The 14,428-nt window shown below is 43.7% G+C and overlaps 1 protein-coding gene across 1 annotated transcript; it reads left to right on the forward strand.

The window, feature by feature from the left end:
- Positions 1-310: 310 nt before the first annotated feature.
- Positions 311-10,972, forward strand: LOC128399985 (keratin, type I cytoskeletal 19-like). The gene is made up of 8 exons (XM_053361891.1): positions 311-815; positions 3,456-3,538; positions 4,332-4,488; positions 5,566-5,727; positions 6,776-6,901; positions 7,090-7,310; positions 8,756-8,787; positions 10,824-10,972. The coding sequence occupies exons 1-8, from the start codon at positions 417-419 to the stop codon at positions 10,919-10,921; spliced, it is 1,278 nt and encodes a 425-aa protein (XP_053217866.1). The 5' UTR covers positions 311-416; the 3' UTR covers positions 10,922-10,972.
- The last annotated feature ends 3,456 nt before the right edge of the window (positions 10,973-14,428 follow it).

The following is a 14,428-nucleotide window of genomic DNA, read 5'->3' on the forward strand; positions in this document are numbered from 1 at the left end:
AGACTGTGGCTGCCTATAGAGTGAGATGGTGCAATAAATCATTCAGAAGGGTGTATCTCTGCTCCGACATAATCACAAAGAAACCCGGATCCCCAGCAGACTTTGGACTGAAGCATAGGTGAATTGTTGATTAAACATTGGATTGTTAGTGGTAAATTTCTCTTTTATTGCCCGATGATGGGTTGGGGCAAAATGTTGAGAATGTCAATGCCACCTTAACAGGCTTATCAGCAGAGGTGGAGTTTGACACGGTCAAGCCTCTTTCTTTTACACCAAGTATAAAGGTCTAACAAGTTTGCCCCACAGATCATTCCTACAATAGAGTCTCTGAAGCTGGTAGTTCCTTAGCTACAGAAGAAGAAGAAGAAGAAGAAGAAGAAGAAGAAGAAGAAGAAGAAGAAGAAGAAGAAGAAGAAATGGCTTTCTCTGGATTTTCCTCTGTTCAGTCTTCTCGACCAAGCCTAGCTGGCTCAATCTACAAAACATCGTCCGTCAAAACATACCGAGCTCCCAGTGTCCATGGAGGAGCTGGTGGGTACGGCACCCGCATCTCCACCGGCACCAGCTATGGTGGCTTGGGTGGTGGCTTTCAGCTTGGTGCTTCCACCAGTGACCTGCTGCTTGCTGGCAGTGGGAAGGCGACAATGCAGAATCTGAACGACCGCTTGGCTGTGTATCTGGAAAAGGTGCGCTCCTTGGAAAAAAGCAATGCTCAACTTGAAATACAGATCCGTGAGTGGTATGAGAAGTGCTCCCCGGTTGCTAAGCAAGACTACAGCATGTATTTCAAAACCATTGAAGACCTCCAGAACAAGGTAAGAAGTTGTTCAAATTCTACGCCATTGACTGGGTAACGGTATGAGCCTGCGAAGGGTAGACAGTGTGCCATTTCCTTACACGTGTATATTAATCAAGCCTAAAAGTTATTTTAACTCAGAGCAGCTCGTGCTGATTTTCTCACAATTATGGCTCTCCTGAATCGCCTTTTGCTGGCAGTGCACTGCTTGAGGATATGTGCTGACCTGGCCCTGACCAAGTGGGTGAGCTATGACCTCATTACACAAGGTGAACTAGATAGCACACTTGGTTAGAGCGTGGTGCTGATAACTCCAAGACTGTGGGTTCGATCCCTGTATGGGACAGTTGCATATTCCTCCATTGCAGGGGGTTGGACTAGACAATCCTCAGGGTCCCATCCAACTCTATGATTCTATGATCTATGATCTCTATGGACTCATGTCATTGGTCACCACATGCAAAGGTCATCCATCCATCATGGTCATCCTGCCCATCAGCCTGGAGGTGTGGCAAAGTGGCCTTCAGTCATGACCTGCACATTTCCCCGCACAGTGAATAACTTGGAAGGCTTCCCAACAATGCAATGCTTCTTTTTTATGTTTAGGGAAGCTTTTAATGTTTGATGTATTACTGTATTTTAATATTTGGTTGGAAGCCTCCCAGAGTGCATGGGGAAGCCCAGCCAGATGGGTGGGGTATAAATAAATTATTATTATTATTATTATTATTATTATTATTTCATCATCATCATCATCATTATATACAACTAAGCAGAACACTAAAATAGAACAGTCCTTCTGCAGAGGCATATTTGACTTTTGTTCTTAAACAATTGTTTGAGCAATGAGCACAACTGGGATCAAATAGCACTGTATTATCTGGGGCATGGAACCACAACTTTGTATCTAGCCAAGTCGTGGTCAGAGCAGACTGACGGAAATCAATGAACTTACATTAGTCATGTCTGCTGATTTTAGTGGGTCTGCCTTAGATTAATTTGACCCACCATTTTTGTTTCCTTAGGAAAGTGCCTTGGCCGTGTTAAGAAACTCTAGTGAAAAAGCAGATCTGTCCCATAATCAGATTAAAATGATTTTCTGCCTGTCATAAAATATCGAAGCTCCTTGAGAAGGAATCCTCTGTTTTCGCCATGCATGTTATTCACTAAACTTACTACTACTACTCCCATGTCGGGGGGGTGCACTTCCCTATTTACTCTTCCCACACCCTACCATGAGTCAATTAAAGCCTGTTATAAAATCCCAAATGCTGATGAGAATGGTCTTACGAGCGTGCCATTTAAATCATTCACCCCACCCTCTTTCCTCACCGTTTTGTATCTAATCTAATCTCTGCTATAAAGTTGCACCCACAGAAAAGTAAATACGTGGTCGATTGAGACTTGGGAGGTGCCATGATCAGGTCGTAGCTTCTAGATTCGTGATAATTTTCACTGTGTGGCTTTCAAGAGCAAACAAACACTGTGACCAAGCAAAACTTACATGCGGGCACTTGGAATTTTGAGAAGATTTCCACAAGAAGCTGCCCCCAAAATTATGTGCTCCCATTTGAACAGGGTGGGAATTCTTTTCAAGATTATTGGGAAATGCAAGACCAAATTTGCTTTAGAACTGCAGCTAATCCACCCAGGGGAAAACGTAGGAATTTAGGAAGCTGCAGGGCTCTTTTTCAGGAGGAAACTCACAGGAACTCAGTTCTGGCACCTCTCAGGTAGGCGCCATTGCCATTCTAAGAGATTAGAGAGGGGTTCATGATTAGTACTGGCACCTCTTTTTCTAGAAAAATAGCACTGGGAAGCTGCCTTATATTGAGTCGGACTATTGGAAACAGCAGCTGACTAGTAGAAGCACTCCAGGGTCTCCTAGCCCTACCTTGAGATGCTGGGCATTGAACCTGCAGATTTTGGCATGTTAAGCATGTGCTCTACCATTGAGCCTTAGGGATACAGGTGGCACTGTGGTCTAAACCACTGAGGCTCTTGGGCTTGCTGATCAGAAGGTGGGCAGTTCGAATCCCCACAATGGAGTGAGCTCCCGGTGCTCTGTCCCAGCTTCTGACAACCTAGCTGTTTGAAAGCATGCCAGTGCAAGCAGATAAATAAGTACTGCTGCGGAAGGAAGGTAAACAGCATTTCTGTGTGCTCTGGTTTCTTTCACAGTGTCCCGTTGTGCTAGAAGCGGTTTAGTCATGCCGGCCCCATGACCCAGAAAGCTGTCTGTGGACAAACGCCGGCTCCCTTGGCCTGGAAGCAAGATGAGCGCCACAACCCCATAGTCGCCTTTGACTGGACTTAACTATCCAGGGGTCCTTTATCTTACCTTTTACCTTTACCACTGAGCCACAGCAATTCCCCTAATGAAAGGAAAGCAGAATCAGGCGATAGAGTAGAACAGTCCATGCTGAGTCATGCTGGCCATTTCTCTGCCTAGTGGTAGGGCCCATGTTCTTCATTAGAACATCTTTTTAAAGTTCTCCACTGATCTTCTTCTTTGGGCCTTTGTTTCTCATTATAGTGCTCTCTCTTGTCTTTCACTGACCATCAGTTCTAACTTCCGTTGCCTGGAGGTGGTAACTCTTTTAAGTTTCTGAGTTGGTTTGCTGCATGACTAACCCCTCACTTTCTGATGTCCCCCCAGATTATCTCAGAACGATTGGCCAACACCCAGATTGTACTGGCGATTGACAATACCAAGTTGGCAGCCGATGATTTCCGTGTGAAGTACGTAGGTTAAAAACCAATGAATACATTATGGCAATCCATTAACCTGCACAGTAATATTTCATTTCCAATTATTCTCTCTTACGCACACTGATGGGGGCTTCTCAAAGGAAAAGCAGGAACTATGGGAATGTCTTTCCAGTTCCACAGGTGGCAGGAGTGGAAATTGTACAATCTGTGAAGATTTTATGCAGTCTACTTTCATTCATTCATTCATTCATTCATTCATTCATTCATTGCTTGCATTTACAGTATATGCCACTTTTTTCTCTAAGTAGCTCAAGGTGCAGTACATGGTTTTCCCCTTCCTCATTTAATCTCAAAAACCCTGTGTGGTAGACTAGGCTGAGATAGGATTGCCATATTTCAAGAAGTAAAAATCTGGGCACAAAAGGGTGTTGAGCTTTTCTTTTTGGAAAAATGCCCAAAAAGTTGTTGAATTTTGGGGGGAAATCACCAATAAGTAACACTTCCTGGTTCTGTTTACAAAAACCTGGACATTTTGCTGATTATTGAAAATTCCCCCTGGATGGTCACTTCGGCTTTGGAATCTCAGACATGTCCAGGAAAAACCAGACATATGACAACCCTAGAGATCACCATAACCACTGTAGCAATTGTTTGTAAGCATCTACCCAAGAATATTTAAAAAACAAACAAACCCAGAATTCAGGATTCAGCTATCATAAAGAGGTCCGTTGCAGTCGTATTGGCCAATGAAATTAACAACTGCTGGGGAATTGGTCCAGTTTGCTAAGAAGGAAGCTGACATGTCTTTTTGAACATCAAACAGATACGAGAATGAGCTGGGTCTCAGACAAAGTGTGGAAAATGACACAGCAGGGTTAGCCAGACTCATCGATGACTTGACCCTGACTAAGTCTGATCTTGAGCATCAGGTCGAAGGTCTGAAGGAAGAACTGGCTTACCTCAAGAAAAATCACGACGAGGTAAGAAAACATCCCATTAAGCCAAAGAGTTGTGGATTTTCTCAGCTTCAGGTGTCCACAGGACCATCTCTGCCAACAGGCAGAGTGAAGCATTTGCCTCAGGTGACAGATGCTGGCGGGTAGCAAGATGTCGGATGGCAGAGCTGGGTGTTCTTGTGCATGCACACCCAAACCTGATCTGCTATGCTCAGGTGCAGCAGATTCAATTCTCCAGTTTGGTAAGCTTTTGGACATGGAATGCAAGGAGGAAACCATCTTAGGTGGAAAAATATATTCACCTGGGCCTGCCAGTAGGGCCAAAGAGTTTGAGGGAGGATCTAGCAGAGATGTCAGAGAAGACACAATGGGAACAAATTACTTAAATTACTAAGTTGCATGATTTCACCAGAGCAAACAGTGAAGTGAACAACACAGATTTGGGTGGAAGCCAAACTGCAGGGTAATGGAAACAGTGCTGCATGCAGCAGATACAGAACAGAAAATGATGCCTTCCCACATCCCTCGGACTGCATTAGTAAGCAGTAATCAGATCTTGAAAGCCTGTGACTACACAGATGAGGAGCAATCTCATTTGGTTGACTGGTAAACCTCATATATCAGGGCACTTAAGTAGAATAAATGTAAAGGTACCCCTGACCATTAGGTCCAGTCACGGACAACTCTGGGGTCACGGCGCTCATCTCACTCTATAGGCCGAGGAAGCTGGCATTTGTCCGCAGACAACTTCCGGGTCATGTGACCAGCATGACTAAGCCGCTTCTGGCGAAACCAGAGCAGCGCACAGAAATGCTGTTTACCTTCCCACCAAGCGGTACCTATTTATCTACTTGCATAGGCGTGCTTTCGAACTGCTAGGTGGGCAGGAGCTGGGACCAAGCAACGGGAGCTCACCCCGTCAAGGGGATTTGAACCGCCAACCTTCTGATCGGCAAGTCCTAGGCTCTGTGGATTAGACCACAGCGCCACCTGCGTCCATAAGTAGAATATGGGAAGCCAAAAAGGACCCTATTCCTCGAACTTGATGCTGGTTTCAACATTAACTAGCATGGAATAATCATGATCACTTGTCTTTTGCAGGAAAAGGCAAGATTGCAGAAGCAGCTGGGTGGCACCGTGTCAGTCGAGGTGGATGCTGCTCCAGGCATTGATCTGGGCCAGATTATGGACAACATGCGCCAGCAATATGAAGTCATGGCTGAAAAGAATCGTCAAGAGGCTAAAGACCGTTTTGATAAACAGGTGATGTTTGTCATGATGGTTGTTATGACTAAAGTTTGTTGTTATGACTAATAACCATTCACATGGCATTTTACCTGTGAAAACTACTTGACACGCTCCATTTTGTTTATTCACAAAACACTGTGATGAAATAGGACGTTAAGTCTGCAATCCTGTTCCTACATCCCCAATAGGACTTACTTATGAGCAGACAATCGCTGTAATTGTTCCAGTCTGCAAATTCAGGCTAAGAGAGCCTTCCAAAAACCAGCAAAGGCTGGTTTCAAATGGTGCATGTACACATTATAGCAGGTTTGATCTTAAAGGAGGCATTTCCCTCTCTGTGTGAGAGAATGCCCCTCTTGATATTCTGCCTGCTACATATACACATATACATGCACACACAAATATATATGCAATTCTTTTTTAAATAACAAAAAAATATGCTGCAGCTATGGGGCACATCCTTTGTCATTCAGCAGTGTATTTTAGTCTATTCAGCTACACTGTTTATAGATAGATAGATAGATAGATAGATAGATAGATAGATATAGATATTCATTTTCCAATTAAAAAACCATTCATATTAATAACAAATCAAACCAAATCTTTCCACATTCAAAAACAAAAAACAATATAGCCAATTATGTAATCCGAATTAATTAATTTCAATGGAACTTCCCGTGTTCTGGATTTCAAGAGATAAATGTCCATCCTTTCTCTTTCTGCTATCCTCTTTATTACTTCACAGTTTTCCAATCCTGATATTGACAATCTCCTCTCTCGACCAGTCAGTCACTGGTATAACTATCTTGTTTTATTTGATCATTCCTTATTTCTATAATCATGCGGGGGCTTTTTCCTCATAGTTCTCAGTCTTAATATTCTGAAGCACAGTCCTCCTTCAAAGCCTCCTCCTTTTTCTGCTGATTGTTGTTCTAATAGGCTCTGGACTTCCGTCCAAGGTTGAAATGAATTAGCGTATTCAGCTACGCTGTTAATCACCCCAACAACAATAACATTTGATTTCTCGCCGTTGGATTTCTCTCTCTCCATCTTTGTATTTTAGGTTGAGGAATGGAATATAGAGGTGACCACCACTACGCAACAACTTGAGGGCCATAGAAATGAGGTCACAGATCGGAGACGTACACTTCAGACCACGGAGATTGAACTCCAATCCCAGCTTAACTTGGTAAAGTTCAAGTGCAACAATACATTTATTGCTTTTGATTCACTGCATGACCATTTGGGTTCCAGCCCCTCAGAGCTATGCAAATGCTGGCAATCAGCTGACCACCCCCACCCCACAGGCTTTGGGTCACTTGACATTCTAGGCTAGGGAACATCCTCTTGAACTGAACATGTGCTCTCTTCTTCTAGAAAGCAGATCAGGAGAATATCCTGGCGGAAACCGAAGCACGTTATGGAGCCATGTTGGCCCAGATACAGGCTTCCATTGGGAACATGGAAGCCCAGCTGATGCAGCTGCGGAGTGACATGGAGCGCCAGACCCAGGAGTACAGCAGCCTCTTGGACATCAAGGTCAAGCTAGAGGCAGAGATTGCCACGTATCGCCGCCTGCTGGAAGGGGAAGACAGCAGGTGAGGGATTTGGTCCAAAGGTGCTTACGTTGTGCGAGTCAACAGACCGCATGTTATGGGATGTGGAGGAAAGCAGAGCAGAGTGACTCTGGTATAGCAGATGGCATAATCGTATCGTATCGTAAAACCTTTATTGGCATCACATACAACATCCAAAACAAATCAATACAGAATTACCACTTCCCCAGTGGCACAAAACATTTGCTAAAAGAAAGGAGGTAGAGCAGTCTATCGTCACATCTCTTGGTCTCCAGGAAGATCAGACGTCTGCAGTGTATTTTGACGGCAAAAAACCAAATAGAGATATTTAGCCACTAACTTGGTGAGCTCCTGATCATTCCCCAGTAATAGAAAATGTATGACCTCTGACTCTGGTTTCCATTTGGGGATACAGAGTTGATCTAGAAATTGCTGGCGGAGATCACCATATAGTTTACAATTGAAAAGCATATGTGTAAGGGTTTCCACCAGGTGGTCTTCACATGGCCAAGTTCTTTCTCCTTCCACCCTGCTTGAGAACCTTCCCCAAAGGAGAGATGGTATAAGCAATGAGCAGAGAGGAGGAGGAGGAGAGCTTTAAAATGTCCGGTCTGCAAAGCAATACACCGAGCATGCAGAGGCCATATAGGAAGTTTGCCCACGCAGATGTCAGGCCGCTAAAGAGATGCTCTCTCTTGCAGTTCACCTAGAAAGTAATGGGCTGTATTCAGTGGAGTCATTGTGCAAGTGGGACGGCTTTCAATCATGCAACAGAACTTCCCCTTCCTTTATGTCTCTCATACACAAACACATCTGCTCTGGGGTTTCAAATCGGCAACTGATGCAGGCAGAGGAGGGAGGGAAGGGAAGTTACATTACACTTGCAGACATGGGACCTAACTGATATGATGCCCTGACAGAAATGAAGAACCCAAATGCAATAAGCAAATGATGAAACTCTTTTTAAAAAGCAAACCTTTTTGTAAGTAAAGATGATCATGGGACTGGAAACTAAGCCTTCTGAGAAGCGCTTGAAGGAGCTGGGTATGTTTAGCTTGGAAAAGAGGAGGCTGAGATGATAGCCATCTTCAGGTATCTAAAGGGCTGTCACACGGAGAAGGGAGCCTGCTTGTTTTCTCCTGCTCTGGAGGGTAGGACTCGAACCAATGGCTTCAAGCTGCAAGAAAGGAGATTCTGACTAAATATTCAGGGGGAAAAACTTTCTTCAGCAGTGGAACAGACTCCCAAGAGGGGTGGTGGACTCTCCTTCCTTGGAGGTTTTTAAGCAGAGACCAAATGGCCATCTGTCAAGGATGCTTTAGCTGAGATCCCTGCATTGCAGGGGGTTGGACTAGATGACCCTCAGGATCCCTTCCAACTCTGAGATGCTATGATTTTCTGATTTATAAGACACATTATGTCTGATTCTGTTTTTATTTATTTCTTTTTTTAATTAAAAAAACCAGGGCTATTCTTGAAGAACTGGAAGCTGAAAAAGGTATGCGTCTGAATCGTCAACACCCTCTTTCATTTGTTGAAGGTTCCCACTGACAAAAGCATTTCAGAGAGGCCTCGTTGGGATTTTGTTTTCAGAAATCCATTGCATTCTGGCAGGAGGGTGTTGCACCATTGTTTTAGGAAACTTATACCAAGTCAGTCCCATTGTTCTATCTAGCTCAGTATTGTCTACACTGACTTGCAGTAGCTACCCAGCCCCCTTAGATGCTGGGGATTGAAACCTGGAATGCAAAGCAGATGCCCCGTCCCTGAGCTAAATGACCCTTCCCCTTAGCAGGTAACTGGCTTGCACAGAAAAGGGCTTTCAGGTCTCTTCCAGCATCAGCAATCCACCCATCCATACTATGTACATCACTGATACAAAAAGTATTTTAGGCAGCACCCATATAGACTTATGCATGTTCTGCCATGTGGCCGGAACCACTTTTCACATTGTTTTGGGTACATTACATCTTTAATATAGCATTTGGGCCCTATTGGTCAACTCTGAGCACAATCTCTTCCAGCCGGCAGTGACTATTGGGGTGGCACATATGGGAATGTTCAGGGTGGCAGGAGAGGATATATTGTTTATTAATATCCTTCCTAACTTGCCCTAGCAAATTCCTTTACTTAGCAAAGTTTACATTCCCCTTCTCACACACAGCAGAAATCTGGTTGCAGGCTCATTGCTCATTAGAACCACTTACTATTATGCAATTCAATCTCCCTCGGATTGAATTGTATGTTCCTGGTAAGATCCCCTTTTAAATCCCTCCTAAAAGATTAAAGACACCACAGTCTTATTTATAAGCAATAAAATGAAACTTTCAGGCAGAGCACAGTGTGATCCCTGAAGGCAGGCTTCAGGCTTAAAGTTACAAACTTATACTAACAGGTTTATCCCATAAGGAAGATGATCTGGGGGACTGCTTGGCTGGCAGCCAGCAGTTCATTCCAGGAAGTTCGCAGGACGAAAAGAAGATGGAAAAGAGGGAGAGGGGCAGCATGCCTTGTCCTTTTACCAGGTCTGGAAAGGTCACACCCACCCACTAGTCACATGCAAGGAAAGATGCTCCAGGCCAGGAGGAACAGGAAGTTTCAACTGGCTGGATCAAACATTCCCTTGCATGTCCACTCTAGGAAAACAAGGAATGTTGTACTTGACTGCTCTCAGTGGATTACATTCCACAGCACTGAAAGCAGAGTCCTTCTCATGTCACTAGCAGCACTGCAACTTACCTGGACTGTGTCTGGGGCAGGAGAGGACGGTGGCCAGGTCAGGGCTGCCCAGGTGAACAGATGAAGTTACTGCTGGTGAGGTCCACATAGCCCTGACCTTACCGCTTCCCTGCCCTGTCCCAGCATTTTATTTATATATTTTGTTTATTTATTTATTAAAAAATAAACTAGCCCCATCTAGAGAAGCTGCAGCGACATGAGTGGCTGGAGCCCAGTTTCCCCCCACCACACTAGGAATTCAAACAGTCATCCTGCTGCAAAAGCCAGCAGGAAAGTCCCTCCCCATCTCTTCATCCAACCAGTCATTGAAAACACTTATGCAATTCAAGCTTTGTTGCTGTACAAGCAAAGTCCTCTGTGCATCTTATCTGGTCTTGTTTTCCACTCTAACAGTCAGCATTACATTCCTCCTAAACTGGTTCTTACCAGTCTTGTGGTCAGGCCACATTCTTGCATTGGTGGCACTGGCCTCACTGATAATGAGCTTTGCAGAATTTCTACCTCCTGGTCCCTAGCCATAATGCCAAAACGGAATGATTAGGGGGTCTTCCAAGCAAGAAAGGAAATTTTTGCCCACTGATGATGTTATATTATTATTTAAAGCACCCAATAAATTCTAAGCATGTATCTGATACATATTTTTCGGGGGGCTGGGATAACTCGGTAGAGCATGAGATCCTTAATCTCAGGGTCGTGGATTTGAACCCCACATAGGGCAAAACAGTCCTGCACCGCTAGATGACCCTCGCGGTTCTTTCCAGTTCTATAATTCTATGATTCTATCTCCCTTTCCAGAAAGGAATAAAGTCCTGAGGATCAAGACTGTCGTTGAAGAGATGGTTGATGGGCAAGTCGTATCATCCAGAACTGATGAGAGGGAACAGAAGATGTAGCTGGTGGCAGAACAATACGCATTTTATGTTCTTTGTGTTAAGGCAAAAAAAACAAACACCTAATTTCAAATACTGATACTTCTCTATAGTTTTAAAAAGGGAACTCCATGATAAAGGAAACAATGTGCTATTCCTAAAGAATCGATTGACTGTTTCTTCCAATTAAAAAGAAAAGTCTGTGTTCATTATGTCAAAAGGCTGCAACTGTATGTTTTGTTATTATCTGAAATATACTCAGAGTCGATTGTGGATTTCATGCTCTTTCTTCAGCTCATAGTAGCGAGGAATGAAAGTTTCCCCAAAATATCTGCTTTATATACATTATTTACACAATGGGCTGCACGTGATTGGCTAATTCCTGGATTCTCCTGTAGGCCAATCAGGTTGTGGATTCACTTCCACCTGGAGCTGGATTGAGTGGCTCCTGCAGACCAGTCATACTGCTGCATTGTTCTAGGACCAATCCGACTGCTGCATTCTGAATCCTATTGTTCTAGGACCAATCAGACTGCTGCATTTTGGATCCTATTCAACTCAGTACATAACATTATCAGTTTAACTGGTTGAGTTAAAGCACTCCAGCCTGTATCTAGTGCTGCCCATGCGAGCAGACTTCCACTCTTGAAACAGGACTTCTTCTTCCCCTTTGAATGCGCTCAAAAATCTGCTCTGGGGGGTCCCGGCCTGGGGGAGTTGGGGGGGGCTGCAGATGGAAGGAGGAAGATTCATTCTTCAAGTAGTAGTCTGCTCACGCAACCCTGGGTTCTGCTCTCTGAGATCCAGCTTCTTTATCCTAAACCCAGCTCTGTGTGGGACTGAATACTTCCCTTAGGCCAGGTATATGGTCCCTGTGGCGGTCATCCCTCTCCGTTGCCCACAATGGCCGGGAATGATGGCAGAGGGAATTAAACAACAGCAGGCAGGCCACATGTTCCCCATCCCTGCCCTGGGCAAAACAAGGAATTTTATCCAGGATAGAGATTGGGAATGATCTCTCGATTACTGTTCTGCTTTTCATCCTTTCAATCCTAAATCCAGTTCTCCACATTTCTGCAGCAATCTGTGATCATTTAAAAGAAAAATCCTCAAGAAAATTCTTTAGCATATTACTGTCAGTTTCTCTCAATAACCACATTGTTGCGTGGAGTTTTGATTAACACGTGCATTTTTTGCAAGCTATTTCCCTCAACTGAACGTACCTTTGTGAGTTATTTTTTCAGAAATACATGCATTTTTATGGACACTATTTACAGTACTTTGTGCATTTCTGTTCATATTGGGAAGCTCAAAAGCAGGACATGACGGCAACAGTGCTCTCTCCCCCGACCCCCACTTGTGATTTCCAGTGTGGCATGACATTTTTTCACTGTTGAGGTAGTGGTATTGTAGCTACTACCCATCAAAACAACAACAACAACAATTTATTATTTATACCCCGCCCATCTGGCTGGGTTTCCCCAGCCATTCTGGGTGGCTTCCAACTGAATATTAAAAACAATACAGCATCAGACATTAAAAACTTCCCTAAACAGAGCCACCTTCAGTTGTCTTTTAAAAGTAAAACAGATTTTTTTAATAGTTTTTATTAACAATTTCAACATAAGAAATTATCACAACATATCATCTTCATAATTCCCCCCCAATTTTTCCCCCTCCCCCCCTCCCCCATCTTCCCTCAGCTCCTCTCTCTGATTTTCCAGCACATGTTGTTCTCTGCATATTATAAAATTGTAATGATCGTTAAATTATCTATCTATTATAATAACAGTGAATATGTTTGTGTATGTTTATTCAAAGCCAAAAGTAAAATAGTTGTTTATTGCCTTGACATCTGATGGGAGGGCGTTCCACAGGGCGGGCGCCACTACTGACAAGGCCCTCTGCCTGGTTCCCTGTAGCTTTACTCCTCACAGTGAGGGAACCAGAAGGCCCTCGGCGCTGGACCTCAGTGTCCGGGCTGAACGATGGGGGTGGAGACACTCCTTCAGGTCTACTGGGCCAAAGCCGTTTAGGGTTTTAAAGGTCAGCACCAACACTTTGAATTGTGCTTGGAAACGTACTGGGAGCCCAAGGCATTTTCCTCCTTCGATTTGTCAAATCCTCTTCTTCTTATTGTTTATTACGCATGCTATTTGTTGGTTCTGACATGCTGATTTTCAGCTGCGTTGAGCATTTCTTTCCATGCTAAGGTAGGATCGAAACACTATAAGCGAGCAAACAGGTAAATTGACAGCATTTTAATAGCGGCTAACCACACAAAACTGGATGGGATAGGATGCCCCTGTTGCCTTGTCCGGTTTGCACCCAGGGCAGCTGCCCCTGACACCTGCCTCGAACAATACCACTGCTTCCTTATTATCCTCCCAGCTCCTTTTTATCTTTTTGATACATGAAGTAATCCTTTGCCTGTCAGCTAACACACATCCCCTTTGGCAAACACGTAGGCCTCCGAAAACAGGAAGATTCTGTTGTTGTTTCCCAACAAAGGAAAATATACAGATATATAAAGTCGTCCTTTGGAGAGAGAGAGAGGGAGGGAAAAAACTACCCTTCCCGCTTTGATGATCTTGATCCGTGCAAAAGAGCCAAAAAAACCACTCCTCGGTTTCACAGGCATGAGTCACTAGCCGATTCTATGAAAAAGAAGAAGAAGAAAAGAGAAATAATTCTTTCAGATTCTTGACTTCTTGCTCCAATACCATTCATAAGAAATCCCTGTCAAAAACAAACATGCACCACACCTATAAGCCGCAGGGCTTGGGTCCATTGCAAAGTGATAAACTCAAGATGGCATCTCCGACACGATCACTGAGTTTCCTGTATCTGAGTAATGGCTGTAGAGGGGGGTCAGGACCGAGATCACAGCCTGTAGGCAATTAATGCCCATCCCCATTGCAGGCCTAATAAAAATCTCCCCTATCACATCCGCTGGTAGCCAATAGCACCTTGGGGAAAGGGAAATTGCATTGCAACCATTACGGGGGATTAAATCCACTCACGTTACGCCACCAAGCCTGATTCCCCCTTCCTATTATTTAGGGGAAGGAAACAAAACATTACGTTCAAAATACAACACAATTGCTGCATGGAGGGGGGTGGGAGGAAGGGTCTATTAAGACAGTCACATTTACACAGGGAGGGAAGAAAAGAAAGATAATGATTTGTCAGTACCAGCAAAATGCAGTACATATTGGTTGGTTTCTTTAGTGCAAGCAGAGAATTTGATTTACACCATCCATCCATCCATCATATTTGCACTGTGTTGTGTATACAGGCAATGCAATTTAAATGGGCTTTTATTTTTAAACCAAAACTATTTATGTTTTTAAAATTATATTTTAAAACCAAAAGGATTTATATTTTTAAATGTTTTCAGATGATTTTAATTGCTTTAAATATGCTTTTATTTTATTTTTAATTGTATTGTTTTAACATGTTGGTGTTTAATTGTATTGTTTTAACATGTTGCTGCCCTGGGCTCCATTGAAAAGAAAGATCGGGGCATTA

This window comes from Podarcis raffonei, chromosome 13 (assembly GCF_027172205.1).
Source record: "Podarcis raffonei isolate rPodRaf1 chromosome 13, rPodRaf1.pri, whole genome shotgun sequence".
Classification (NCBI taxonomy): domain Eukaryota; kingdom Metazoa; phylum Chordata; class Lepidosauria; order Squamata; family Lacertidae; genus Podarcis; species Podarcis raffonei.